Source organism: Suncus etruscus, chromosome 9, assembly GCF_024139225.1.
Source record: "Suncus etruscus isolate mSunEtr1 chromosome 9, mSunEtr1.pri.cur, whole genome shotgun sequence".
Lineage (NCBI taxonomy): Eukaryota > Metazoa > Chordata > Mammalia > Eulipotyphla > Soricidae > Suncus > Suncus etruscus.
This window is the reverse complement of record NC_064856.1, coordinates 112,034,664-112,061,023: the sequence shown is the minus strand read 5'-3', so window position 1 is coordinate 112,061,023 and position 26,360 is coordinate 112,034,664. Positions and strand designations below refer to the sequence as shown.

General features: G+C 57.7%; 1 protein-coding gene and 1 non-coding gene across 2 annotated transcripts in view; both read right to left on the bottom strand.

Annotated features, from left to right (window-relative positions):
- The window catches only part of PPFIA1 (PTPRF interacting protein alpha 1), a 47,406-nt gene that overhangs the window by 1,454 nt on the left and 19,592 nt on the right, over positions 1 to 26,360 (bottom strand). Inside the window, exons 9-30 of the mRNA XM_049781290.1 lie at positions 25,884 to 26,018; positions 24,976 to 25,059; positions 21,569 to 21,700; positions 20,518 to 20,580; positions 18,533 to 18,612; positions 18,304 to 18,436; positions 17,842 to 18,062; positions 16,087 to 16,300; positions 13,577 to 13,606; positions 12,714 to 12,862; positions 12,368 to 12,540; positions 12,110 to 12,203; positions 9,951 to 10,032; positions 9,651 to 9,851; positions 8,641 to 8,703; positions 8,241 to 8,267; positions 4,243 to 4,418; positions 3,985 to 4,082; positions 2,344 to 2,519; positions 2,073 to 2,141; positions 1,512 to 1,677; positions 184 to 251 (exon numbers count right to left, since the gene is read on the bottom strand). Coding sequence (XP_049637247.1) covers positions 193 to 251; positions 1,512 to 1,677; positions 2,073 to 2,141; positions 2,344 to 2,519; positions 3,985 to 4,082; positions 4,243 to 4,418; positions 8,241 to 8,267; positions 8,641 to 8,703; positions 9,651 to 9,851; positions 9,951 to 10,032; positions 12,110 to 12,203; positions 12,368 to 12,540; positions 12,714 to 12,862; positions 13,577 to 13,606; positions 16,087 to 16,300; positions 17,842 to 18,062; positions 18,304 to 18,436; positions 18,533 to 18,612; positions 20,518 to 20,580; positions 21,569 to 21,700; positions 24,976 to 25,059; positions 25,884 to 26,018 — 2,625 coding nt within the window. The 3' untranslated portion in view covers positions 184 to 192. The remainder of the gene's footprint in view (positions 1 to 183; positions 252 to 1,511; positions 1,678 to 2,072; positions 2,142 to 2,343; positions 2,520 to 3,984; positions 4,083 to 4,242; positions 4,419 to 8,240; positions 8,268 to 8,640; positions 8,704 to 9,650; positions 9,852 to 9,950; positions 10,033 to 12,109; positions 12,204 to 12,367; positions 12,541 to 12,713; positions 12,863 to 13,576; positions 13,607 to 16,086; positions 16,301 to 17,841; positions 18,063 to 18,303; positions 18,437 to 18,532; positions 18,613 to 20,517; positions 20,581 to 21,568; positions 21,701 to 24,975; positions 25,060 to 25,883; positions 26,019 to 26,360) is intronic.
- LOC126019847 (U6 spliceosomal RNA) lies at positions 16,860 to 16,963 on the bottom strand. Its single transcript, XR_007499465.1, has one exon. It is a non-coding gene; the product is annotated as a U6 spliceosomal RNA (small nuclear RNA).

Below are 26,360 nucleotides of genomic sequence, written 5' to 3'. Positions count from 1 at the left end.
AAGCCCGGGACCAGAGCAGGCGGCTGGGCGCAGGATTACCCCGTCCCTGACTTCCCCCCGAGACAGGAGCAGACCCCGCAGAACAGCAGGCACGGAGGAGACACAAAGCAAGCACAGAGAACGGTCCGGCTGGGACTGTCTGTCTGTCCATCCATCAATCCGCGGGACGCCGGCGCTACTCACCTCCGGGCTTCAGCAGGAGTAAGTCCTGACTGTGGCCGAGTCCAGCCTCTGCGCTGCCGGCGTGCTGCCTGCTTACAAGCACAGGGGCGCGGCACGCGGCGTGCGGTTAGTCTCGGCACAGGGCCCGTGCGTGCATGTACACGCACATCCACATACATTGTCACACGTGCACTCAGGCGCACGCACGCATACAAACACACACACACTCACAGACACAGGCACACAGGGGCAGCAGCAAGGGGAGAGGCCACCGACAGTGTCAGGCAGGCCAGCATCCCCTCCAGACCTGGCATGAGGTGCCACTCCCCACCCAGGACCCTGCAGGGTGCAGCTCTGACCAAGCAGGTCTGGGGGCACCTGGGAGCTGGAACCAGCCGCAAAGGTTACCGAGGGGGGAAAGGAGGGTCACTGCTGATCCAGGTGGGGACAGTGGGAAAGTGGGTCACTGCTGACCTAGGGTAGAAGATCACTGAGGCCCAGGCCCGGCTCCCTGGGGGAGCTCACACACCCCATGTTGTTTTTGCTAAGAAACACAAAAGCCTGGGCTACTCCAAGCACCAACACCCCGTGTGGTACTGAGACGGAAACTTAGGTGCCCAGTGACACATCAGATTCCTGGAGGGCCAGGAGGGGAGGGTGGTGGCATGGACACGGCTGGTGGGGCCACTCCATCCTTGGCCTTGGCTCCAGGCACCGCACAGTCCCGATGTGGGGTAAGGGTTGGGGGCAGAGGGTGAGAGATGTATGGTATGAGGTCGGGACTGTTGGGTGTGAAGTCAGGGGTATGGGATGAGGTGTGAGGTCAGTGATGTGCGGTGTGAGGTCAGGGGTGTGGACCAAAGCTTCCTGAAATGTCCTTAATGACCCGACAGTCCCTGTGTCTGTCTACTGGACGGGAAACTGTCCCTGGCACAGAAATGCCCTGGACAGGGCTTAGGGCCGAGGTGTGGCAGGGAATTGGGGACTCCAGCCTGTGTAGCATCCACCGGTCTTGGCCTCTGAGACTCCACAGGAGGGAATGACCTTCCGAGGGCAAAGTGCCGCGTGACTCGGGTCCCGCTCAGGGGAGGAGCCGGAGCCCTTGCTGATTCCACTCTGGCTGCCCCGCTGGCACGTCTTGGCCACAGACACAGACACACGGGCACCCCAAGTCAGGGGCCCAACCACACTCAGACTGCACGGGCCCTGGGCACACACGGATGCTTGACTCAGCAGTTAGCGGGAGGGAGATGCCGACACCACAGACGAGAGCCGACAAGGACGGGGAGCATGGGGTCACACGGGGAGACATGGGGTCACATGGGGTCGGGGGTCCGGCCAGCACCTACCATCCACCTGCATCTTCTTTGGCTGCGCCGAGGGCGAGGCCAGAGACGGCGCCACCCGGAAGTTGGCGGGGAGGGTCTCGGCGGACCCCGAGGCCAAGCCCCGCACGTCCTTGGGCCGGAACTTCTTCCTCCAGGAAGGCGCCCTCCGGAAACTCTTCTCATCGTCCTAAGAGGTTGGAGGAGATGGGCAGCTTGCTGGGGGGGGAGAGTGTGGCCTCCCCCGTGGAGGGGGCTCCCCTGCTCCATGCCTCCCTCTCTCATCTGGATGGTGGCTATCAGTGGCACCCACCCTCCCAACAGGAATGTCTCCCCCAGTTTCCACAGTCGCAGTCCAAGGAGGAGGCAAGCCTGTCATACCCCCAGATATTCTTCACTGCAGCTCCTCTGAGCACTGGGCATTTTTTTTTTGACTCACACCTAGGGCTTGGGGTACTCTATGGGATGTCGGGGATCAAACTCAGGTCTGCATGCAAGGCAAAAACCCTCCCCGCTGTGCTATTGCTCCGGCCTACTCTGGTCATTTGTTAGCAGCAAATGGGCACTGTTGGGCCATAAACTCACTTCCTCAAACCTCCGGTCAGTCCCCATCACCAAAAGGTTGTTGAACTCTCGTTCCAAGACGGCGCGGGCCTAAAAGACAAGCAGGCGGTCACTACAAACAGCCGTCTCAGGCTGTCACGTTGGCAGTGCGGGCCCGTCACCAGAGGAATATGAAGCCTTCGCAGACTTGAGTCCCTGAGGGAAGATACACACACACCCCACAATCCCCTCTCTCTCCACAGCGAGGCAAGGGGGTGGAAGCTTTGACTGCGGCCCTGGGAATGAGTCGCACCTGCGTGTTCTGCGTGGGGATCTGCAGCAGGAGCGCCAGGGCACTGAAGTCGAAGGTCTCGTCCAGGGCAATGAGGGCGCCATGGACGCCACTGTCAGTGAGGTTCCCCGCGTACTCCCTGAGGCCGATGGACAGGATCCAGCGCACCACCCGCTCGTTGCTCCACACCAGCACGTCTGCGCGTGGACACGGCCATTAATACACTCTCTCTCTCTCTCTCCTCTCTCTCTCTCTCAATTCTCTCTCTCTCTCAATTCTCTCTCTCTCTCTCTCTCTCTCTCTCAATTCTCTCTCTCTCTGTTGGCCCACACGAGCCTGACCTGGCCTATCTCGGCCATGACACAGGATATCAGTACGACTTTTTGGAACTAACTCAGTTTACCCAGCCCCGGAGAAATGAAGAGATGGGGGGGGAGGGGAGGAATCATGAATCCAGGAACCAAGAACCAAGAACCAAGACTGGTCTGGACTCCATTTACATTGGATTGCTTGGATTGCTTTGGGACCAAACATGGTGGTGCTTGGGGCTTACCCCTGGCTCTGTACTAGGACTCACTGTTGTGGCATTTGGTGGATCCATGGGGTACTGGGGATCAAACCCGTGCTGCCTTGTGCAAGGTGAGCCCCCACGCACTGAGCTCTGGCTGTGTCCCCCACTTGTGACCCAGTTACCTCGAACCCGGGACTACCCCAGCATGGCTGGCACTGCCTATGCTGATACTTGGCTCAGGTCAGACTTTGCTCATGTTACTGATCTTTTCTTTGTTTCCGGAGCCAGGCCGGGTGGTACTCCAAGCCTGGTGGTCAGGGGCCCTTTGTGTGGAGCCAGGAACCAAGCCCGGGCTAGCTGTGTGCAAAAGTAAGTGAGGGGTCCCACTCCCTGGACGACCTCCTACCCTAAAGTCTCACTTCCGAGAGAAACGAAGATGCTTGTGGCCATGTGGAGCCAGGAGGAACCCCTTGTGCAAATAATAGTGTGTTGTTGTTGTTGTTGTTGTTATAATTACTATAAAAAACACATCAGGATGGCTTTCACTCTCTCGTTACTTTTTTGTTTTGGTTTTGGGTCACACCCGGCAGTGCTCAGGGGACCATCTGGGATGCCGGAATTCGAACCTCCGTCCTTCTGCATGTGAGGCAAACACCCTACCTCCATGCTATCTCTCTGGCCCTACTTTCTAAGACATCAAACAGACTTATATAAAAAAAAAGAAAAAGATTTTGGAGCCAAAGAGGTAACACAATGGGTAGAACATTTGCTTTGCACAAGGCTGACTCGGGTTCAATCCCTGGCATCCCAGAGCGTCCCCGAGTACCACCAGGAGTGATTCCTGAGCGCAGAGCCAGGGGGAACCCCTGTATGCCACTGGGTACGACTCAAAAACCAAAAAAATTAAATAAAGAAATAAAAAGTCCCCCCAAGATCAAGGCATCTGGGGCAAAGCCAGAGCAGACAAGAAGTGGGGGCCATTTCTGCAGAGTGGGCAGGCCACAAAGCGGAAGGGGCGGTAGTCCTGGGAAAGAGGCATCTCCAGACACTGAGCGTCCCCTCCGCACCGCCCTGCTCGGTCTCTTCCCCAGTCTGGCGTTGAGAGACACCTCCCCTTTTAACCCCTCTATTCTCCCCCCCTCAATACTGGCCTTTGACCTCGTTCTGCCCTTCCTCCCTCTTCCGCTCCAGCTCCCTGCGGTCGTAGTTCAGTCTCCGAAGGCACATGATCCCGCACTGGAAGCTGTTTCTACATGGGGAGGGTGGGGCAGCGCGTGAGCATGCGTGAGTGGAGGGCCAGGCTGCCAGGGCACGTGGGTGGGATGAAAAGTGCAAGGGTGCGAGGGTGCACGGGTGGGTGCGGGGTGCCGGGCTTGCAGGCGGATGCGGGGTGCCAGGCAAGGACGCACCGGTGGAAGCTGTCGACCATCTTGAGCTGGCCGCGCAGGTCCTTCTTGGTGAGGTGGTCAAGCATGCGGGCGTCCACCAGGCACTCCATGAAGCAGCTGCGGTACTGCGAGAGGCCGAGGCTGGGCAGCCACTCGTTGCCGATCCACTCGTGGTTCATGTCTCCGTAGGCCAGGGTCTGCGCGACAAGGCCCTAGCTCAGTTTCCGGGGGCCCCACGGCCTCTTGACCCGCCCACACCGTGTCCCCTCGCCCATCTCCGGTCGCTTTCACCGCCTCTGACATCAGTCAGTTGCTTTTTGGGGAGCCACACCCGGTGGTGGTCGGGGGTTCCTTCTGGCTCTGTGCCTCGAAACCACTCCTGGCAGTGTTTAGGGAACCCTATGGGATGCCGGGGATCGAACCCAGGTCCATTCCGGGTCGGCCACATGGCAGGCAAACGCCCTACCACTGTGCTATAGCTCCAGCCCCAGTGTTCTCGCCTTTTTTTTTTGTTGTTTTGTTTTGTTTTGGTTTTTGGGTCACACCCGGCAGTGCTCAGGGGTTACTCCTGGCTGTCTGCTCAGAAATAGCTCCCAGCAGGCACGGGGGACCATATGGGACACCGGGATTTGAACCAACCACCTTTGGTCCTGGTTCGGCTGTTTGCAGGCAAACACCGCTGTGCTATCTCTCCGGGCCCTGTTCTCGCCTTTTTTAAGGCCACCCTCGGGGCTGTCTGTGCTCTGGGATCACTCCCGGCAGGCTCCAATGGGACCATGTGGGGTGACAGAGATCCAACAGGCGTTGGCCGTGCGCAAGGCAAGAAGAGCACCTTATCTGCTATAGCATCACTCTGGCCCAGTCAGAATCTTTTTGTGTTGTTTTGCTTTTGTTCATGTTTTCTGTGGGGATACCACTCCCGGCAGTGCTCAGTGGTTCCTCCTGGCTCTGCGCTCAGGAATCACTCCTGGCAGACTTGGGAGACCCTATGCAATGCCAAGGATCAAACCTGGGTTGGCTGCTTGCACTGTCGCTCCGGCCCCTCACCACCAGTACCATTTTACACATATAAATTGTGCCATCAAACTCAGGCCATCTGTGCCTGTCAGTTGTCACCCACGTCCCCAACTGCAGGGCGACTGCACCCCACTCCCCCAGGACTCTCTATCTAGAACAACAGAGCGACAAAGAACAGGCACGCCTCACGAACGAGTCTGTAGGAGAGATCCCACCCAGTTCCTTCAATGGGGGTCTGGTGAGATTTATTGTATGGAAAGATTTGTACCAGAAAATTACAGTCATTGAGCTGATCAGAAAACATTCCCAGTTCTCAACAAACACCTCCACTTCAAAACGCTGACAAAAATAAATTTAAAAAACCGGATGCTGAAAGGACAAAATGCAGCTGACGGAGAGAGGGTGAGGGGCCCTGCTAGCCTCTGGCAAACCTTCTCGGGGGACAGAAACAACAGGCCTGACAGAACGAGACAGTCTCGACACTCTGGACTTAGGAGTCAGGGTATGAACCAACAGACTATAGGCCTGGACCCTAAAAATTTCTTTCCCCCACACCAAAAAAAAAAAGAAGAAAGCAAAAACAATGAAACTTCACAAAGAACAAAAGAAACTGCAGAGCAAAGCAGAAAACCAGCGACACTGAGCCTAACAATGTTTACCTTTGTTTTGGTTTGGAGCCGCAATCTGGCCTGTCTGGGCCTCCTGCCTGCACAGTACCGGCTACCTACGGAGCCATCTCTCTGGCCCCCACACCCAAATCGGAAAAACGCCAGAAAAATAAAAAAAGACTAACTCAAAATCTAGCTCTTTATGTTTATTTAAATGCATACTAGTAATCTCTCACCAAAGCTTCCAAACACAGATGCAACTGTCACCAAACCCCATCACATCCTGGGGGGCAAAACTCCCTGAGCTGTGGAAAGACTTGAACTGTTGACAGAAAAAGAGACCATAGGCCTTGGACCGGAGCAATAGCTCAGCCAGGAGGGCGCTTGACTTGCATGCGGTTTAGCCGGGTCTGATCCCGGCACCCCACAGGGTCTCCCGAACCTTCCAGGAGTAATTTTTGATGGCAGAGCCAAGAGGAACACCTGAGCACCGCCGGGTGTGGCCCCAAATCCAAAACCAAACCAACCAACAAAAAACAGCAGTAAATCTCCACCGCCACACCCCACCTTGAAAACGTGGCCTCTCTTCTGATTATTCAACCTGGAAGGGCTTGGTCAAATTATTTTGTTATGTTTTGTTGTTTTATTTTGGGGCCAAACAGCAGTATTCAGAGCTTACTCCTGGCTCTGCACTCAGGGATCATTCCTGACGGTGCTCAGGGGACCCTACAGGACACCGGGGATCGAACCCGAGTCAGCTGCGTACAAGGCAGGTGCCCTCCCCGCTGTGCTATCGCTCTGGCCCCAAGAAGACTCCAACTCTAATAGGAGAAGAAAAAAAGTTTCACTATTGTTTCTGAGCAACCCTGATGGAGAAAAGCTACATTTTGGGTGTCTCCGTATACAGATAATCTTAAAGCCGGACATTCCTTTTGGGCTGTGTCTGTCTGTCTGTCCGCGGCACTGGGTAGGAAGAGTTGGGACACGGATGGACGCGGAGACCCCCACATCCCTGAGCTGCTCGCACTGTAATCCTGTGCCTGGGAGGACCAACCCGTCTCCGGCTGCCCAAGGCCCTCGCCCCACTGCACAGTCCAGTCACAGGCTGTGCTCTGGGCTGTGCTCGCAGCTAGAGGGGACTAAGGGTTGGCTCCTGACCTCGCCAGGGCAAGTCGGCCACTCCGGCACCCCTGCAGGTGGGTGCTGGGTCCTGTTCACTTGCTGAAAGCCTGGACGGGGTATCTGGGACCCCCATGTATGATGATGGTGGTGCCTCTAATCAGGAAGCACCTTCCAGACCCTTAGGCTCCTCAGATCTCTATTTTGGGTATATCCGGCAGTTCTCAGGGCTGATTCCTGACTCAAGGATCAATCCTGGAGAACTCGGGGGACCGTATGGGGTTCTGGGGATGGAACCCAGGTTGGTCACACGCAAGGCCTTTCCCGTCTTAAGACAGCTGATTGTTTTTGGCTCTGGGAAGAGGCGCTTCAGGCCGTGCTTCAGGGAGAGGTGTCCGGTCAGTCCCTGGCCCTGAAGGCCGTGGGGATAGCTACGTTCCTCTTCTGAAAGAGGCCGTCAGGAGCCCCCATGAAAGAACAGGTGTTTCCAGCCTCAACCAGCTGCTTCTGGATTGGGGGTCACACCCAGAGGCGAGCGGGGAGATTCTACGCAGTGCCGGGCATGGGGGATGGAGCTGGAGTGGTGGGCTTTTAGCTCCTGGGGGCCCTCTCGGCCCACCCACTTGTAAGGAGGAAGAGCTGACGGATGGTGGCTCAGAGGAGCTAGGTTCCTTCTGGAGGGCCCGTCCACACCGAAGGGGACTGAGGCAAGTGTGTGAACACGGGTCAGCGTGGGGCAGAACTGGAGGCGTCTTTGAATTCATTTCTCCCTGTGACCTGGGTCTCCCGCCAGGGCCTACTACGGATGTGCCCTCAGGGGCGGCCTGACTCATGGGGGCCAGGCATGGACGTGACATCACTACCGTCTGGGTACAAGACAGACTCTGGGCAGGTGCCGCCCCATGTTAGTCCCCAAACAAACAGGCTGAGGCCAAGGTGCCTTGGGGCGCTCAGGAGTGAGAAAGAGGTCTTGGGGGTGAAGGAGGTGCTTGGGGGTGGAGGCTGGGGCCCGGCCAGAGCCCCAGACCCACAGACGGGGAAGCCAAGCGCTGCTGGTTAGTCCAGGCAGGGGTGACCATGGCTCTGCACCGGAATGGCACCGACCACCAGAGAGGTGGTCTTGGGGACCCCGGGGGTGCAGGCCTTGAGGCAGCCCCGATGCCACTTGGGGGACTCGTGGTTAGAAAAAGGGCAAAGGAGGCGGTAATTTGCAAGCTGGCCCCCTCCACAGGCTCCTGTGGCCACACACACGAGGGGTGCAGAGAAGCCTCCAACCTGAGCCCACGTGCCCTCCTCGTCTTCCTGACGTTACGTGGCCGGGATGCAAGAGAACAGAACGTTAGTACCGGGGCGCAGGGCATGCAGAGGAGGCAGGGGTTGGGGGGGCGGGGCCGGGCGAGCGGCCGGGTGGCACATGCAATCATGCGAGACCCCGAGACCCCCCACTCCCGGTGACATGCAGAGCCCCCGCCCCACCCCTGGCGTGCACACAGCGCCCACCCGAGCTCTCTCCTGGGGCGCTAAGGAGACCCTAGGGTGTGGGGGTGGGGTGGGAGTCGGCCCACGGGAACAGTCTCGGGTCTCGGGGTTGTTTTATTGTTTGTTTGTTTGTTTGTTTGTTTATGTCTCTGAATCAGAGGCCCCGACAAGGCGGCTTGGGCCGGTCGGCACTGACCGTGTGTGGCGCGGCTGTGAGCGTCTCCATCTCCTCGTGGGTCAACCAGACATTTCCTGTGGTCTGGGGTGACCCAGGGACCAGGCATCCGGGATGGGGAGGGGACGGGGTGAGGGGGAGCAGGACAGAGAGGGAAGGTGGCAGCCGTGTGAGCCTCAGGCGGCCAAAGAGCGCAGCGTAGCACCACCCCTGTCCCGTACCCAGACGTGTCAACAGACAGAGGGATCGACGAACTGATGGACTGACAAACTGACCTAAGAGGCCGGCTCAATGCACCATTATGGCACATGGAGACACAGAGGCACAGGGCGCCCCTGCAGTGTCACTGCAAAGGAGCTGGCTAGGGAGAGAGAAAGGTCCACTGGTGCCCCCATGCAGACCCACTAGCCCCCTTCCTGCGTTCCCCCTCTGCTCTAGGACTACAGGGACGGAGGGGCAGAGTTTTCCTCACTCCTGCTCACCCAGCAGTCCCAGGAAGCCACCAGCAACCCCACCAGCTGTAGAGGAGGGCAGGGAGGCCCACCCTGTGGCGGTGTGTGTCTCATGGCCCTGGCCAAGGGCGCCAAATCCCAGTTCGGCCCTCCTGAGACCAGAAACGGCAATGCCGAAGTTCTGGGGTGGGGGTGAGATGCCCCCTGTGGGCCAGGACTGGGCATCCCCCTGGGGAGAGGAGGCCTGGGGTGCACTAGCAGACCTTTGGCAACTACCAGGCCCGCAGCTCCCCACGCGGGCCCCCCTTGGGCCGGCCAGTTGGTCCCAAAGCCTCTGGGCTGCCTCAGCCTTGTCTCCTGGTCTGGCGCCGGGACCCTCGCTCAGCTCTTGTCCAGAACACCCTGATTTCCACAGGACACAGGGAGGGGGCAGCAGCCATGACAGGACATGACAGACACGCAGGGCACGTGAGTGAGGCCCCTGCCACACCCGCAGCTTGGCCAGGTCTAAGGGCCCCTCACCCGCTAATGGCCCACAGTTCAGGGCCCCCTCTTCCCTCTTCCCCTGGCCCCACGTACCGTCCTGGAGGTGGGCGGCGCGGACGGGCTGGTGAGTGACATGATCTCCTGGATGGCGAGGCGCAGCTTGAGCCGGTGCAGCGGGTTGCTGATGCCGATCTCGCGCTGGATCTCCGTGTCCGACAGCGCCGACATGATGGCGCCGCTCTTGACGTTGGCCCGGCAGGCGGCCACGTACCAGGCGGGCATCCCCACCCACAGCTGGGGGCGGGCAGGGCAGGCGCGGTCACACACTGGACAGGCGCGGGAGGGGGGGGGCACGAAGGGTTGGGGACGGGGATGGGGCACGGCACCACTTACCTCCAGCCACACCACCACAGTGGGCCCGTCCCACTGCGCGAAGGGCAGACCCTGCCTGCGGGCTTCCTCCAGCAGTTCGTGCCTGCAACAGAAGCGCTGTGAGGGCAGCACCCCTGCCTGGGGCACCCTGACTGTGAGGGTCGCCCACCCCGCCCACCCCTCTCGGAAACCTGCAGCCCTGGACCAGCCCGCAACACTAAGTTCCCCCTTTGGTTCTGAGAGGGGACCCAGTCCTGCCACCAGGGGGCGGCACCCTCCTCTTGGGGGAACTCGACTGCAGCAGTCTGAAGGTGGGTTTGCTTCCCCAAACTCCACACCGCTGGGAGCCCGGCCAGGTGCCGCCTCCCCGGCAGCTCCCAGAAGTGGGGAAAAGGGTGTCAGCCACTTGGGCCAGGCCCAAGTGTTCCTGCTGCATTAGCACCACTCTTGGGGGGCACCAAGAGGAGAATCCCGGTGCTGAGGGGCCAAAAGCTGCAGGTGCTGGGCCTGGAGGGACACGTGCAGTCACCCGGACCCCCACGCTCTACGCAAGCGGTCTCAGCCTGGCCGCGTCTCCTGGGGGCTCCCTCAGACAACCACGGGAAAGTGGGCCCCAAACACCCCTAGGGGCTCGGAAAGGCCCCAAATGCTGTGATCAGAGCCCCAGACCAAAGGTGTGTGGAGCCCATTTCCAGCGACTTGGCTGCAAGTCGCTGCATGAGGTTAGGTTTTATGTTTTTTTTTCCTCCTGTTCTTAAGTAGTTTCTTATTTGTTTGCTTTGGAGCCATACCCAGATGTGCTCAGGGCTGACTCCTATAGTGTGCTCCGGGATCACTCCTGGCAGTGCTCAGGGGACCCTATAAGGTGCCTGGGAAGAACCCATGTCACTCTTGTGCCAGGCCAGCACCCTCCCTCCTGGACTATTTCTGCAGTGGGGAGAAATAACTGGTTTTTTATTTCATCTATTTGGGGGGCCACACTCAGTGACACTCAGAAATCACTCCTGGCAGGCTTGGGGGACAGTATGAAATGCTGACGATCAAACCCGGGTCAGCTGCGTACAAGGCTAAATCCCTCCCCGCTGTGCTCTCAATTCTAGTTTCTTGCTGTTACAGTTCTGAGGCCACATCTGCCAAAGCTCAGGGATCACTCCAAATGGGGGTTGGGGATCATATGGGGTGCCAGGGATCGAAGCCAGGCACCCTCCCTGCTGAACTATGGCTCGGCCCCCAGAGGAAACATTCCTGAGGCCAGAGTTATTTCGACTCCCCCAACACCATCAACAGCAATGTTTTTCCTGGCCAGCTCAAACCTGTGCCCACAGTTATAAATAAAGCACATGATGCTGGCTGAGATGGACAGTACCCCCCACGTCACACATATGGGTGACTCTGGCCATCACATGGCCACGCCAGGGCTCCGGAAAAGCCAAGCACAGGGAGGCAGCCCCTATCAGCACAGGAGTTGGTGAAGCCAAACTGAAGCAACAGGAGAGGAAGCAACAGGCTTCCCCCGCATATGGCCCGAGTTCAATTCCTGGTGCCCTATGATTCCCCTGAGCCCACCAGGAACAACTAAGCAGAGCTGTGCGAGCCCCAAATGGGCTGTTCTCAGCACCAGGCGCTCAGACACCCTCAGGAACCACAGGGTTATGGGATCAGCCTGAGCCTCGGACCTACGAGGCCTCCCTTGGAGAAGCAAAAGGCAGCTCTGGGCAGGGCGGGAAGAGAAGAGAAGTGGAAGGGAGCAGAGAGGAGAGGAGGGGAAAGGAGGAGAGGGCAAAAGAAGGAGAGAAAAGGAGGAGAGCAGGAAAGAAGAGAGGAAGGGAGTGGAGGAAAGGGGAGAGGAGAGGAGGGATAAAAAGGGGAGAGGGGAGGTGGGAAGGGGAGAGAGCTGTGGGTGGGTCCTTCTGGCAGCATCCACCATCCCCTCATGATGTCAGGCTAGGCCAAGCTCAGCGACACCTGAGCCCCGAGCCGACCCTGGACAAGCAAGGCTTGCCTGGGATCGCAGGGCCGACAGAAGGGGTATAAACACATCACCACCCAGGCCCCCTGAGCCATGGCCAGGACCCCCAATTCTGGTGCCCCGAGGCCCCACCAGCTCCAAACCCCCGAGGAGCCTCCCAGCAGGAATCCAGACTACAAGGCCCCAGAAGGTAGGATGAGGGGGGACTTACTTCTTCTGAAGTTTCCGGTTCTTTTCTGCCTGTCCACCCAGTTTGCCAGGCCCCAGGGCATCCTGGGGTGAGCCCTCAGTGTCAGCGGCCCCAGCTGAGAGGAATGAGGGGCCAAAGCCAAGTTAGGGGTCTTCGGAAGGTCCCTGTGGCTGAGTCGAGGCCCGGGGTCCAGGGCGCCATGTTTGCACAGCAGACAGGCAGGGGTGGAGCCTTTCCAGGAGACCCTCCCCCCCCACATGACGGGGTGTACCCGGTCACCTTGTCCAGGCAGCTCCCTGCTGGGGTGGCCAGGCCGACCCTTGTCTTTCTTGCCGAATAGGCGGCCGATGGAGGATTTGATGCCCTTCTTCTTGGGGGCCTTGTGCAGCGAGTCCTGGCTGCTGTTGCTGCTGCTCGGGGTGCTCACGGGGCCATCTTGGGAGCCGGTAGAACTGGGGGGGGGGGGGGGACACAGGGGGCTGTGACGATGCCCGCTGGCCTCTCAGGGAGCCCCCCCCCACTCAGTGCAGTTCCCCTCACCCCCAAGCCAGGGCCCACAGGCAGTTTCCCTGTGGCCCTTCCGCGGGGAAAGAAGCTTCCAGAAGCTCCATTGGGCCACACTCACTTGCGGAAGTCACGCAACTCCTCATGGCTGACCGTGTGCAAGGCACCTTTGTGCAGACGGTCCAGGCGAGGGGAGCGCGGGGACGCGGGGGGCGATGTCTCACACCGGATGGTGGCCTTGTCATCCGGGGGCTCTTCACGGGGGGGCAGCTGCGGGGCACAGAGAAGCATCAGGCAGAGCACAGGACGGACAGACAGACCAACCGACCAATGGCCACGCCACAGCCCCAAACTGCCTCAGCCAGCCTAAAGCCCCATGGCCCACCTGTAGCTGACCATTGAATTTGAGCCACCCCATCCCTCTGTAGACCCCAGGGCTCGAGCTACATGCAGAGCTGGTGGGACAGGGCGGACCCCGTCACCCGAATCCTCTGCAGCATTGCCACAATTCAGCTCCCAGACCTCACCATGAAGGGGGTTCTGGGACGCAGAACCTGACCCCCGCACCAGCACCGAATAAGACCAAGGGAAGCAGCCAGTCCACTCCAGAGACAAGACACGAGCTTGCAAAACCCAGCCCATCGCTCCAGGACCTCAGGTCCCACCTGGTCCTGACATGCTGCGTCACAAGAACTGAAAACCCAGGCCGATTGGCAGAGGGGCTGGGCTGAACCGCCATTCGGGACACAGTGGTGAGGACACGGGGCAACTGGGCTGGGACCGTGAGGACGGCTCTGTGCCTGGTTCCCGGCATCTCCCAGAGCGACCCTCAGGGCCTCCGTCCCCACATCCACGTCCACCAGGGGACCAGTGCCAGTCACGTGGGAGGCGGCCAAGGTGGATGTTTGACCAGGGCCCAGTGGCTCTGCTCGCCCCCACTGTGCCCACAACCCAAGGAGGCAGCAGGCGACCACGACACGTTACCTTTCTACGGTGTTTCCTTAAGTCACTAGGCTGACAGAGGCATGCAAAGAGATGGAGAGAGACCAGCTTTAACAAGAGCACGCTGCAAAGTTAGAAGTTCAGGGGATAGAACAAGCAAGTGACATTTAAAAAAAAACAAAAAGGGGACAAGAGAGCAGAATTCAGGGGGAATGCTGGCGGCGCTCAGGGGTTCCTCCTGGCTCAGCACTCAGCAATCATTCCTGGCAGGCTTGAGACCTTAAGAGATGTCAGGGATCAAGCCTGGGTCAGCTGCGTGCAAGACAAAACGCCCAACCGCTGTGCTATCTCTCTGGCCCCTGAGTCATCCTTTCTAAGCTAAGCAGGAATATTCAAGAACTTTGGCTTTTTGTTCTGCTGCTCCCACTCCCCGTGCAGATCTCAAACACCAGCCAGACTTGGGCGCATTCCTGGAAAATTCTTCCTGGGATCGGGCTGAAAAGCTGCCCCAAAGGAATGTCCCTATTTTATGAAGATTATGTAAGGAAAAAGGGGGCAGGAGGTGGCCCAAGGAAAGGTCAGTCGGGACGAGGTGGGACGAGAAGGGTCACTCTGCGCCCGTGAGCACAACTGGACTATGCTCCAGAACAGATAGGGCAGCGATCGGGGCAGGCCCGAGAGAAATCAAATTTGCAGGCGTGGCTCATGAACCTCTGACAGCCATCGGGGGACCATACAGGATGCCGGGGATTGAACCTGGGTTGGCTGCCAAGACAAGGGTCCTCACTGCTGTGCAATTACTGCGGTTCCAAGGAAGAAACCACCAGAGTCCCACAAAATCACCTTTCTGTTTTGTTTTTGGGTCACACCAGGTAGCACTCAGGGGTTACACCTGGCTCTGTGCTCCTGGCAGGCACGGGGGACCATGTGGGATGCCGGAAGTCAAACCCAGGTGTGACCTGGGTCAGCCGTGTGCAAGGCAAACGCCCTACCACTGTACTATCTCTCTGGTCCCTCAAAATCACTTTCATTTTTTTGTTTGGGGAACAGATTGGGCAGTGCTCAGGGATCACTCCTAGATTAGGTGCTCAGGGGACCCCGTATGATGCTGGAGAGCAAAGCCAGGGTGAGAGGGGTCAGCCACATGGAGGCCAGTGCTTTCCCATGGTCCTGGCCTCCGTCCACTGGGGAAGGAAGAGGGAGTGGTGGGGCCCTGACAGCGGGGCTGCCCCTGGCGGAGACCGGATGGAGGTCAGGATCTGTCACGGGCAAACGTGGCTGACGGTGACAGGAAACAGGGACAGGCAGCTTGGCCGGAAGAGGAGAAACACACAGAGAAATGCTGCAGGAAAGACGCTGGCACGGATGCCCCCAGCTCAGTTCTCAGGGCTCTCTCGTGTGTCTGTCTGAGCGACTGAGACGGCCCGGGGGACGGGCAGCCCCATCGCACAGTGGCCGCTCAAGGTTCAGGGGAAGAGGACAGCATTGGGTGGGGATGAGCAGGAGAGCTACAGGCCCGCCAGACACGGCACGGTTGGGCTCTGGGCTGCCATCATATCCCCTGCAGCCAAGCAGATATACAGAGGGCGCAGAGTCCCAAAAGAGCCTGCCTGGCCGGCATGGCACCTGTCAAGACAGGCTGGGCGCGTGGTGTGGTGAGCTACTGAGGGGCACAGAATTCATTCCTGACCGTTTCCAACCTCCCGTGGGGTCTTACTGACCGGGAAGGACCCAAGCTTGGATGCTTAGGGCTGTGGGGTGCTGTGGAAGAGCTCAGCACTGACTGGACAATACAAAGAACCTGAGTCCTCGGAAGGCAAGCCCAGTGCTCCAGGGACAAAAAAGCACAGGGCACATAGCACCCACGGCCAGAAAACAGCTCCACTCTCCGGCTGGCTCTAGGACGTGCAAACCACCCACATTCTCTACAGCCCACTCTGGGAGGCCATTTCGGGAGACCCCGACAAGCACCCCTCATGTCAAAAGGGTGGTTCTGCCGATGGGGAAAAAAATCTCACACCTGAGGGCTAGAAACACTGCCCCAGGCTGTGGAGCTGGAACTGATCTAGAGGGGAAGGGAGTGGGCACCAGGCTGCCAGAATCCCCAGGACCACGAAGGGTTGCCTAAGAACCACTAGGGTCTGCTCCTGAGCACAGAACCGGGGATAAAAGGTCCCTGAACGGGCCCAGAGAGATAGCACAGCGGCGTTTGCCTTGCAAGCAGTCGATCCAGGACCAAAGGTGGTTGGTTCGAATCCCGGTGTCCCATATGGTCCCCCATGCCTGCCAGGAGCTATTTCTGAGCAGACAGCCAGGAGTAACCCCTGAGCAATGCTGGGTGTGGCCCAAAAAAAAAAAAAAGGTCCCTGAACACCTGTCCGTGGGGACCAACCCCGTCAGCCCCTGCAAATACTTAACATTCCCTCATCTCTAGGGCCAGGAAGACAGGACGAGTGGGTGAGTGGACGGGCAGGCGACTTGCTGGGTCCCAGCAGTACCACATCCATCCCCGAAGACCCAGAAACTATCTCGTAACAGGCGCCAATGCTCACCAGCGTCATGATGCCGAGTCTGTCGACCTCACGGGCTGGACTGTGCGGGATGCGGCGGGGCGTGGAGCGGCCGCTGGGCGGCGGGGAGGAGCCAGGTGGGGCGGTGGAGCTGGCGGGTCTGAATCGGCCGAGATTGTCCAAACTGCCACTGCCAACGCGGCTCTCGATCTCCTCGGCCCGCTGCTCTGTGTTCTCCTTCTCCTCCTGGATCAGCCTGCAAGGGGAGATGAGACGAACAGCGTCTCTCTTGGCCGTCGTGGAGATGCTCCAGTGCTTCGAGAAGGATCAGTGCAATGTGGGGAAGGGACAGTGTTCTTCCAGCACACAGGGACCCCCGGATCCCACCCTGGGATCCCAGACTCAAAGGGTCAGTGGTGGGACGAGTCACCCAGCAGCACCTTGGCCACCCACACCCCACACTGACACCAGAGACCCCCCCCAAATAAGACCAAAGTAAAAACAATCAATGTTGGAGCTGAGCTTCAGACGTTAGAAAATTGACCAACGGGCCTGGAGTGAGAGCACAGCGGGGAGGACATTGGCCTTGGCTTTAACATGGCTGACCAGGGTCTGATCTCTGGCATCCCATAGAGTCCTCCACCGAGCACCACCAGGAGTGATTCCTGAGCACAGAGCCAGCGGGGTTAACCACTGAGCACCCTGGGAGTGTGGCTCAAAAATCAAAACAAAAACAGAAAAGAAAATTCACTAACAAGATTGCCTGAACAACACAAGCAAAATGATGTGTTTTCTTTTCCTTTTCTTTTTTTTTTTTAAATATGGAACGCTTCACAAATTTGCGTGTCATCCTTGCGCAGAGGCCATGCTAATCTCTGTATTGTTCCAATTTTAGTATATGTGCTGCCGAAGTGAGCACATGTGTTTTATTTTTCTTTTCTTTTTTTTTTGTTTGTTTTTGTTTTTGGGCCACACCCGACAGTGCTCAGGGCTTACTCCTAGCTCTCAGCGTGGGAGCCACTCCTAGAGGTGTGGGTGGGTCAGGCCCAGGCCAGGCAAGCGCCACCTTGCGCCACCTCTCAGCCCCTGACGGGAATTTCTTTTTTTTTTTTTTTTTTTTTGGTTTTTGGGTCACACACGGCGGTGCTCAGGGGTTACTCCTGGCTGTCTGCTCAGAAATAGTTCCTGGCAGGCACGGGGGACCATATGGGTCACCGGGATTCGAACCAACCACCTTTGGTCCTGGATCGGCTGCTTGCAAGGCAAACGCCACTGTGCTATCTCTCCGGGCCCATGTGTTTTATTTTTCACTTGACCTGATTAATCTTATTTTTTTGGTGGTGGTGGTGGGAGGAGCACTCATGACAGTGCTCCAGGATCACTCCTACCAAGGTTTGGAGGACCAGATCAGGAGCAGGTATGGAACCTGTGTGGGGCCTGCACCCAGTCCTCCGAGGCCTCCCTGACCGTGCACAGCCTTAACCTCCAGCAACTCTCAGCTGCTGCCCACTGGGCGGTGTGAGGAAGGAAAGGTCCAAGGGCTGGAGCCGACTCGGGGCCTGAGGGTCGTGGCAAGGCCGCCTGGTCCAGCCTCCAGCCCACAGTCTCCCTCAGCCCTGGCAACACTTGAGCCCAGATCAGCGCCTCAGAACCAGGTAGTCCTACGGGCCACAGCATCAGTGGAATCCGAGGGCTGTGGCAGGAAACCTGGCAGGAGGGGCCGGGTTGGAAAGAGGCGGAGAGAGACCAGGAACCATCTGGGGGGTGAGGGGATCTGGTAACCCCGGACTGCAGCACCTGATCTCCTGGTTAATGGCGTCCAGCTGTTCCTGCAGCAACAGGGCCAGGGTCTGCGCGTCCGCCTGCCCGCTGGGTGACAGCAGCGTCGAGCCGAGGAGGGCGTCCTGGTCGTCCTCCCCGTCGGACACGTCCATGTCGCTCTCGAAGGCCTGAGCCACATTGGCCAGGACGCTCGCCTGCTGGGCCCGTTCCCAGTCCTGCTCGTTTAGTGTCTGCACCTGCGGGGTGGGAGGGACAGTGAGGGGCGCGAGGGTCTCTAGATCATCATACAGGCCACACTATGGACACCCCAGCTTTGGATAGTCAGAGTGAGGGGCCAAAGGCCCTGAGAAGCTCCCAGAGCTCAGGGAGACCGCCGCATGGCTGCGCCCTGTTCTATAACCCCCACATTGGTAGCACACACACACCAGCCCGTCTGGCATACAGGAGGCACGGGGGCGCAGGGGAGGGGGGCCTTACTTTGGAGGGCTCGTCCCGCAGTGCTGCCAGCCGACCCTTCTGGGGTCGCCGCAGCACTGCTCCTCCGTAGGTGTCTGCGGGGCCGTCCGTGGCTGGGAACCGGAAGTCAGGGACACTGCCCAAGTGCGGTCGGCTGGAAGAGAAGGACAGGATTAGGGGTCAGAGCGGGGGTCAGGGCTTGTCCATCCCACCAGGGGCCAGAGATGTCAGAGGGTCGGGCCAGTGGTACCCGTGATGCAGAGGAGCTCCCCGCAGCCGCATCTGGTCCAGCTCAGCCCTCAAGGCCTCCATGCCCAGCACCAGCTGGTCCTGCAGAAAGGGGCACCGGGAACAGGCAGAAACAGGCATCAGACAGGGAGGGTGGACAGGAATGGGATAAGCAAGGAGGGCAGGAAACAGGCATCAACCCTGAAGACCATCCCCGCTGCCTGACGAGTGCCGAGTCTCCGTCTGCTCCGGAGAGTGCAGCTATGGTTGGCATGATTCAGCTTCCTCTATTTTTCTTTTTTTCTTCTTCTTCTTTTTTTGGTTTTTGGACCACACCCGGCGTTGCTCAGGGGTTACTCCTGGCTGTCTGCTCAGAAATAGCTCCTGGCAGGCACGGGGGACCATATGGGACACCGGGATTCAAACCAACCACCTTTGGTCCTGGATCGGCTGCTTGCAAGGCAAACGCCGCTGTGCTATCTCTCCGGGCCCTCTATTTTTCTTTTCTTTTTTTTTTTTTGTCTTTGTTTTTGTGTTTGAGTCACACCCAGCTCTGCGCTCAGAAGTCGCTCCTGGCAGGGATGGGGGACAGTATGGGATGCAGGAATTCGAACTACCATCTGCTCAAACCAGCTGCTTGCAAGGTAAACACCCTTACCGCTGTGCTATCTCTCAAGCCCCCTATTTTTCTTTTGTTTTATTTTATTGTTTGTTTTGTGGTTTTGGGGCCACATCCAGCAGTGCTCAGAGGTCACTCCTGCTAGTGCTGGGGGTTTGGGGGTGTTGGTGTACCTATTTGAAACCCTGGATCTAGGTGTACCAACCTGAGACCCACCCATATCTGGGAGGGGTCTTGGAAACCAGATAGTAGGTGTAACCTTACCTGCAAGACCCCGCCCATTCCTGGGAGGGGTCTTGGAAAAGTTAGATAAGCCTTGGACCGAGGGAATTCACCCTTTTATGGCTCTGCCCTGCTGCGCTCGCTGGCTTTAGGTTCTTTGCCTCTTTTGGTCTTTGACCAGGATGGAGGCCAAAGGAAGATGGCTGAATTATAAGATGCAGGGCTAAGAATGGTCGAATGCTTGAAAGGTTATGAGATAGGCCACACACATGTGGTGGTCAGGGCATGAATAAAGCTGATGCTTACTGAGGCCTGCCTATCAGTGAGTGATTTCGCCGATTGCCTGGGCCTGGGACCCGCTGGCTGAATGGGGAATGTGAAGCCACGTGGCCTGGGATGGCAAAGAGAAATCCATCGCCATCCACCACCATCCAGCATCAATTAATAATTATTTGATTCTACAGGGGGTTTCCAAGGATTGAACCTGGGTTAGCTGTGTGCAAGGCAAATGCCCTCTCCACTGTGCTCTTGCTTTGACTGTTTTTTCTTTTTTAATTTTTTTCCTTTTTCCTTGCCCTTTCCCTTTCCCCTTCCTTCCCTCCCTCCCTCCCTATTTTCTCCTTCCTTTCTCTCTCTTTTTTGGGGTCTGGACAATACCCAGCAGTGCTCAGGGTTTACTCCTAGCAGGCTTGAGGCTTGAGAGATGCCAGGGATCAAACCCAGATCAGCTGCATGCAAAGTGCCTTCCTTCCCTACTGAGACCACAGTGCATTTTGTTTTTTTTTTTTTTTTTTTTTTTTTTTTTTTTTTTTTTGGGTCTCACCCGGCAGTGCTCAGGAGTTACTCCTGGCTCCATGCTCAGAAGTCGCTCCTGGCGAGCACGGGGGACCATATGGGACGCCGGGATTCGAACCGATGACCTTTTGCATGAGAGGCAAACGCCTTACCTCCATGCTATCTCTCCGGCCCCGCATTTTGTTTGTTTTTGGAGTTACACCTTGTAGTGCTCTGGGGTTCCTCCTGGCTCTGCACTCAGAAATCATTTCTTGCATGCTCAGGGGACTCTATGGGATGCCAGGGATCAAACCAGGTCAACCAGGTGCAAGGCAAATGTCCTCCCCACTCAGGAGGCTACTTTCTTCCTAACCAGGCCCAGACCCAAGTACCTTTTCATGCTGCGTTTCTTCCAGCTGCTTTTTTGCGGTCTCGACCTCCCGTAATAGAGAATTCTGGAAAAGACAGAAACAGACCTTCAGAGCAGGCCAGAGGAGCTGGGGCCAGCAGCAACCGCTCAGTGGATGGGCTCCCTGCTCTGCAACTTCCTTTACCCTTTGACTGTCTTAGGGTCTCTTCTTGACTGTCTTGGGGTGCCCAGGGTTACTGGTAACCCCGGTCCCTGGGGGTACTCCAGGCACCATCTGTGCTGCTGGGTAAAGGGCAACCCCGTTTGGGTCAACCCCATCCTCTCAAGTCCCTCATCCATTTTCTTTTGTTTTTGTTTGTTTTTTCTGGTTTTGGGGGGGGGGCACATCTGGTGGCTCTGCGCTCACAATTTACTCCTGTTGGGTTGGGGAGTAATATGGGGTGCCAGGGAAATGCCCTCCCCACTGTACTATGGCTCTGGCCCCTAGATAGGGCAGATTTCACTCATGTGCTCCCAAGTCATGCTCACAGGTTTCCCCCTAGATTCCATTCAGTAGTGGGCAGTTATGCTGCAAAGACCAATGAAACAGAGGCCAGGCCAGAGTGATAGGACAGTAGGAAGGACATTCGCCTTGCATGAGGCCACCCCAGGTTCTATCCCTGGTTTAGGAATCCAGCCATAGTGTGTGGTGTATCTGTAAGAGGTGACGATGTCCCTCATGAAATGCCCTGTAACTGCCAATGGAGGGCAGCTAGCTGAGACTGGGCTATTTACACCGAGAGCCTGTCGGGTGGAGGAAGTGAGCCCGGAGGAGAGCATGGAGGACAACCTGTTGCCCAGGTCCCATGGTCCCTTAAGCACCTCCAAGAGTGATCCCTGAGCACAGAGCCATGAGTAAGGTCTGAGCAACACCAGGCATGGCCCCAAAATTAAAAAAAAAAAAACAAACGAAGAACAGCCCAGCGCTGTGGACAGCACCTCCCCTGCACCCACTGGGCAGCATCAAACAAGGCCCAGAGGCCGAGTGACGGGGTGACCGGGTTCTGTGCCCCAGCCCTTCCCCCACCACCTGCCTTATCCTCCAGCGCCGCCATCCGCTCCTTGAGGTGCAGCTGGAGCCTCTCGTTGGACTCGGACAGCAGCTTGTCCACGGTGTCCGACAGGCGCCTGTTGTGCTCCTCGTTCATCTTCTCCCTCTGCCGGGCCTGGAGGAGGAGAGACGGGCACTGAGAAGAGGCCTCCGAGAGAAGAGGGCGGGGCCTCACAGCAGCCGGACCCCTACATGATCCTAGTGCCCGGAACACAGGAGCGTGCGAGAAACTGGTAGTGTCTGAAAAGGGGAAAATACTGGGGGTCTGGGGAGGGGAGACAGATGAGATGATACGGTGATAGGAGGGGAGGGGGAGAGAGAGGGAGGGAGAGAGCGGGGGGAAGAGAGAGGAAGGGGGAGAGAGAGGAGGGGAGAGAGAGAGAGAGAGAGAGAGAAAGAGAGAGAGAGAGAGAGAGAGAGGAGGGGGGAGGGAGGGAGGGAGAGGGAGAGGAAAGTAGGGAGAGGGAGAGGGAGAGGGAGAGGGAGAGGGAGAGGGAGAGGGAGAGGGAGAGGGAGAGGGAGAGGGAGAGGGAGGGAGGGAGAGAGACCTGCCTTTGCCTTTAACGCAGCCAACCCAGATTTGATTCCCAGCATCCCTTAGTCCCCCGAACCTACGAGGAGTGATTCTCAATGCACAGCCAGGAGTAACCCTTGAGCACCACCAAGTATGTCCCAAAAATAACAAAAAATCATCAAAAAAAATGTGGGAACCGGAGAGATAGCACAATAGTAGGGCTTTTGCCTAGCATGTGGCCCAGCCAGGAGGAAACTGGCTCGATTCCCGGCATCCCATATCATGCCCCAGCCTGCCAGGGGCGATTTCTAAGTGCAAAGCCGGGAATAACCCCTAAGTGCCACTGGGTGTGGCCCCAAAACCAATCAATCAATCAATAAAGTTTTTTGGGTCTGTTTTTTGTTGTTGTTGTTTGGGTTTTTGGGTCACATCTGGCGGCGCTCAGGGGTTACTCCTGGCTCTGACTCAGAAATTGTTCCTGGCAGGCACGGGGGACCCTATGGGATGCTGGAATTCGAACCAAGGTCCATCCTGTATTGGTGACATGCAAGGCAAACACCCTACCGCTGTGCTATCGCTCTGGCCCCAATAAGCTTTTCTTTCTTTCTTTTTTTTTTTTTTTCCAAAAAAGAGATGTACTTATTATTTCTGGGGGTCCTGGGGTCCCCACTCAGCAATACTCAGCCTTACTGGGTGGCCTATGGATTAGGAGCCTAGGCCCAGGGCCAGTGCAGCAGCCTGTGGAATGACTCCAAGGAGCAGGGAGGCCACAGTGGCTGGGCCAGAGCTGACCAGAGGAGGGCGGGGAGAGGGGCCACCAGACGCCTCCTGAACCTCACGACAGGCACCCCAGGAATGCCACGGCCACAGGCGGCCAAAGGACCTGGCGAGGACACGCAGGCCGGACTCTGGCTGGAGGAACTCAACTTGTCTCCAGGCTACAGGAAGGAATTCTCGGGGTAAACACAGGCTTGGCCCCTCCTGCCATGAGGAAAACACCCGGATTTATACAAAAAAAGGCCGAATCTGGCTGTGAAAAGCAACAGCAGCAGGGACCTTGGCTTTCTAGTCATACTGATCAACTTTGCCCAGTGAAAACTCCTATTTAAAAAATTGGGGGCCGGAGAGATAACATGGAGGTAGGGCATTTGCCTTGCAAGCTGAAGGATGGTGGTTCACATCCTGGCATCCCATATGGTCCTCCAAGCCTGCCAGGAGCTATTTGTGAGAGTAGAGCCAGGAGTAACCCCTGAGCACTGCCGGTTATCACGCCCCCCCCCCCCAAAAAAGAAGGAAAAAAAAACGACCACGTGTCTTCACCTCAAAGGATTTTACTGTCTGCTCCCCTAGGGGCTCTGAGGACACATCCTGACCTCGTGGTCAGAGATCACTTGCTGACAGGCTTGGGGGTCCAAGGTAGAACCAGGGACGAGCTGGGATCCAGTGTACAAGGCGAGTACCATCCCCTCAGCACTGGCTCCAAACCACACTGGTTTCTATTAAATAAATTTTAGTTGAATTCCCGCAGGATGTAGCCACAAAGTTGCTCAGGCTGAGTTTCAGTCCTACAATATCCGACACCTTCCCCAGGGCACGTTGCCCACCACCAGTGGCCCCAGTTTCCCTTCCATCATCTCCCCTGCCTGCGTCTATGGCAATCTATCTCTCCTCTCTCTGTCTTTCTCTTTCACCCTGTACTTTGCACTATTGTCCCTGAAGGGGTCTCCTGCCCATCCCTTTCCCTTCTCCCAGCCTCCAGTTTCTGTCCCGAGTGCTCATTCCCAACTCTCCTGTCCCAGTGCTCCTTTCTCTGCCTCTCTGCATCCCCTCCTCTGTAACAAGCTTCACACCTTGCACTGGTCCTCCTGGCCCTCACTACAGACCCTTATTTAGAGACAGAGGTTGCCTGCTGGGTACTTGGCCCCAAGGCAGGGCCTGCCAGTTCCTGTTTGGGGGCACTGAAGGGAGAGCCATACCCTCACAGGCTGCAACTCCTCCACGCTGAGCCCCGGCCCTGCCCTCAAGTCACTTTCTGTCTAAACTCACAAAGCTGCCAAGTTATTTTATTCAACCGTCATCAGTTTCTTGGTTCAAAGCTAGTCTGTGCTCTATATCCTGAGCAGGGGGTTGTCACGGGGCAGGCCAAACCAGGCCTTTCCCCTGGATGGGGGGACTCAGGGGACCTGGGAAGGTGAAGGCTGCCTTACCCACCCACACACTGGGTATAGCGCCCACTTGGCCCAGGTTCGAAGGTCTGTGTAAAGACCCTACCTGAGGCAGGCAACTCCACCCAGAAAGGACTGCAGCAGACATCCAGGCCCCAACTCAGAACAGTCCAGAGTCTGACAGGTCCACTGGACCCTTCAGCTGTGGCCTCCTGCCCAAGGCCGGATTGGGAGGGAAGAGTCTCAAAAACGCTCTCTGTTTCTGGGGGGTTGGCCCACAACCAGCTGTGCTCAGGGGTTCTTCCTGGCTCTACGCTCAGGAATCACTCCTGGTAGGCTTTAGGGACCCTTTGGAACGCCGGGGATCGAACCCGGGTCAGCCACGTGCAAGGCAAGCACCTCCCTGCTGTGCTCACGCTCTATCGCCCTCCGAATCCTCTTCCTACATCTTGAAAAGTAGAAAGTGCACCCCAAACCAGTGAGGTGCTTCAAGGTGCTAGAGCCTAGGTGAGTGCATGGTGGGAGCCTTCGGGACTGGATCTATTGCGTCTGGCTCCTGGGTGGGGCCAAGCTTGGCTGAAGTCACAGGAGAGGACCCAGGAGGCCTGTCCTTCCCGGATGAGGAAAACCGACAGGGGACCTAGCACTTCTGGGTAAATTCTGGGGCCTTGGCCTGGTACGGACCGCCCTCTGCAGGGCCCTGACACGCACCCGCTGAAGCTCCTGGTTCTTCTCCTCCAACTGCGCCTCCAGCTGCCGCAGCCTCTCCTCAATGTTCCCATGTCTCTCCTCGGCCTGTGGAGAGCAGCATAAGGGCAGGCGGGTGCAAAATTTAACCCGAGTGGCCATGTGGGCCCCCCTGACCCCTACAACATGGAGGCGACACAGTGGGGCATGGTGGCTACAACCCTGACTGGGTGACACATTCTCACACACATGCAAATACACAAACACACACACACAGAGACAGACAGGCACAAACACACACACAGATAACACACTCAGATACACAGAGACACACGGACATAAATGTACGAAGACACACACACACACACACACACACACACACACACACACACACACTGCGCCCCTTGGGTGCTGAGTAGGTTGGGCCAGGCAGTAGGCACAGAGCTGGGCGGTCAGTGCCAACATGTTGACCTCAGAGCATCCAGGAGAGAAGACGGGGACAGAAGAGGACGGGGAGAAGAAGAAATGGGGACCTTGACTCAAGCTGCCAGCGACCCAGGACAGTACTGAGGGCCGAAGGGGCCTTACTCCAGGGATAGCCTGTGGAAGGCAGAGTGGGGAGGCTCCTGACAGTGCTCAGGCTGCCCTGGGCCCCAGGGCGGCGAGGACGGGGCAGGCATCACCCTGGGTCTCTAAGGTGCCCTCCACCGGCTGAGAAGAGGCCACCCCCTGCTCCCCGATCTACCTAGAGGCAGCCTAGAGGAGTCCTGGGAAGCAGCAGCACTTGTACATCTCACACAGGGACACAGTGTAAGAGGGACAGAGTGGGGGTGCAAGGACCTCAGAGGGGCAGCTGACCCAGCGCTTGCCTGTGCTGCCCCACACCCATAAAAGCGCCCACCAGTGCCATCCCGTCACCCCCCAGGCCGCACCTTGGACAGTGCCGCCACCCTCTGGGCCAGCTCGGCCTCCACCTCAGGCAGCGTCTCCGCCTTCCTCAGTGTCTGCTGCAGCTTCTGCTCCGCCAGCTCTAAGCGCTCCTGTAGCTGCCGGTTTCTGTCCTCCGTCTGTGGATCACAGGGCGCCGGGCACCACTCAGGTCACGGAGCCACCTCTGCCTGGTCGCCCCACACCTCAGCCCTGGTCGCCACGTACAGCGCCACTCCACGCTCAGCAGTTTTGTCTCAGGGAAGAGACTGCCCCTGCCCAGAGCCTCCCAGCCTGAGCATCTCCAAAGAAAAACTATTTAAAAGGCTGCGGGCCCGAGAGACCGCACAGCACGGAAGAGTGTGTGCCTTGGACATGGCCAACCCAGGTTCCATCCCCGACATCCAACTGGGTTCCCTGAGCCCTGTCAGGAGTAACTCCCTGAGTGCTGCCGGGTTTGGCCCCCAAATAAAACATAAAAT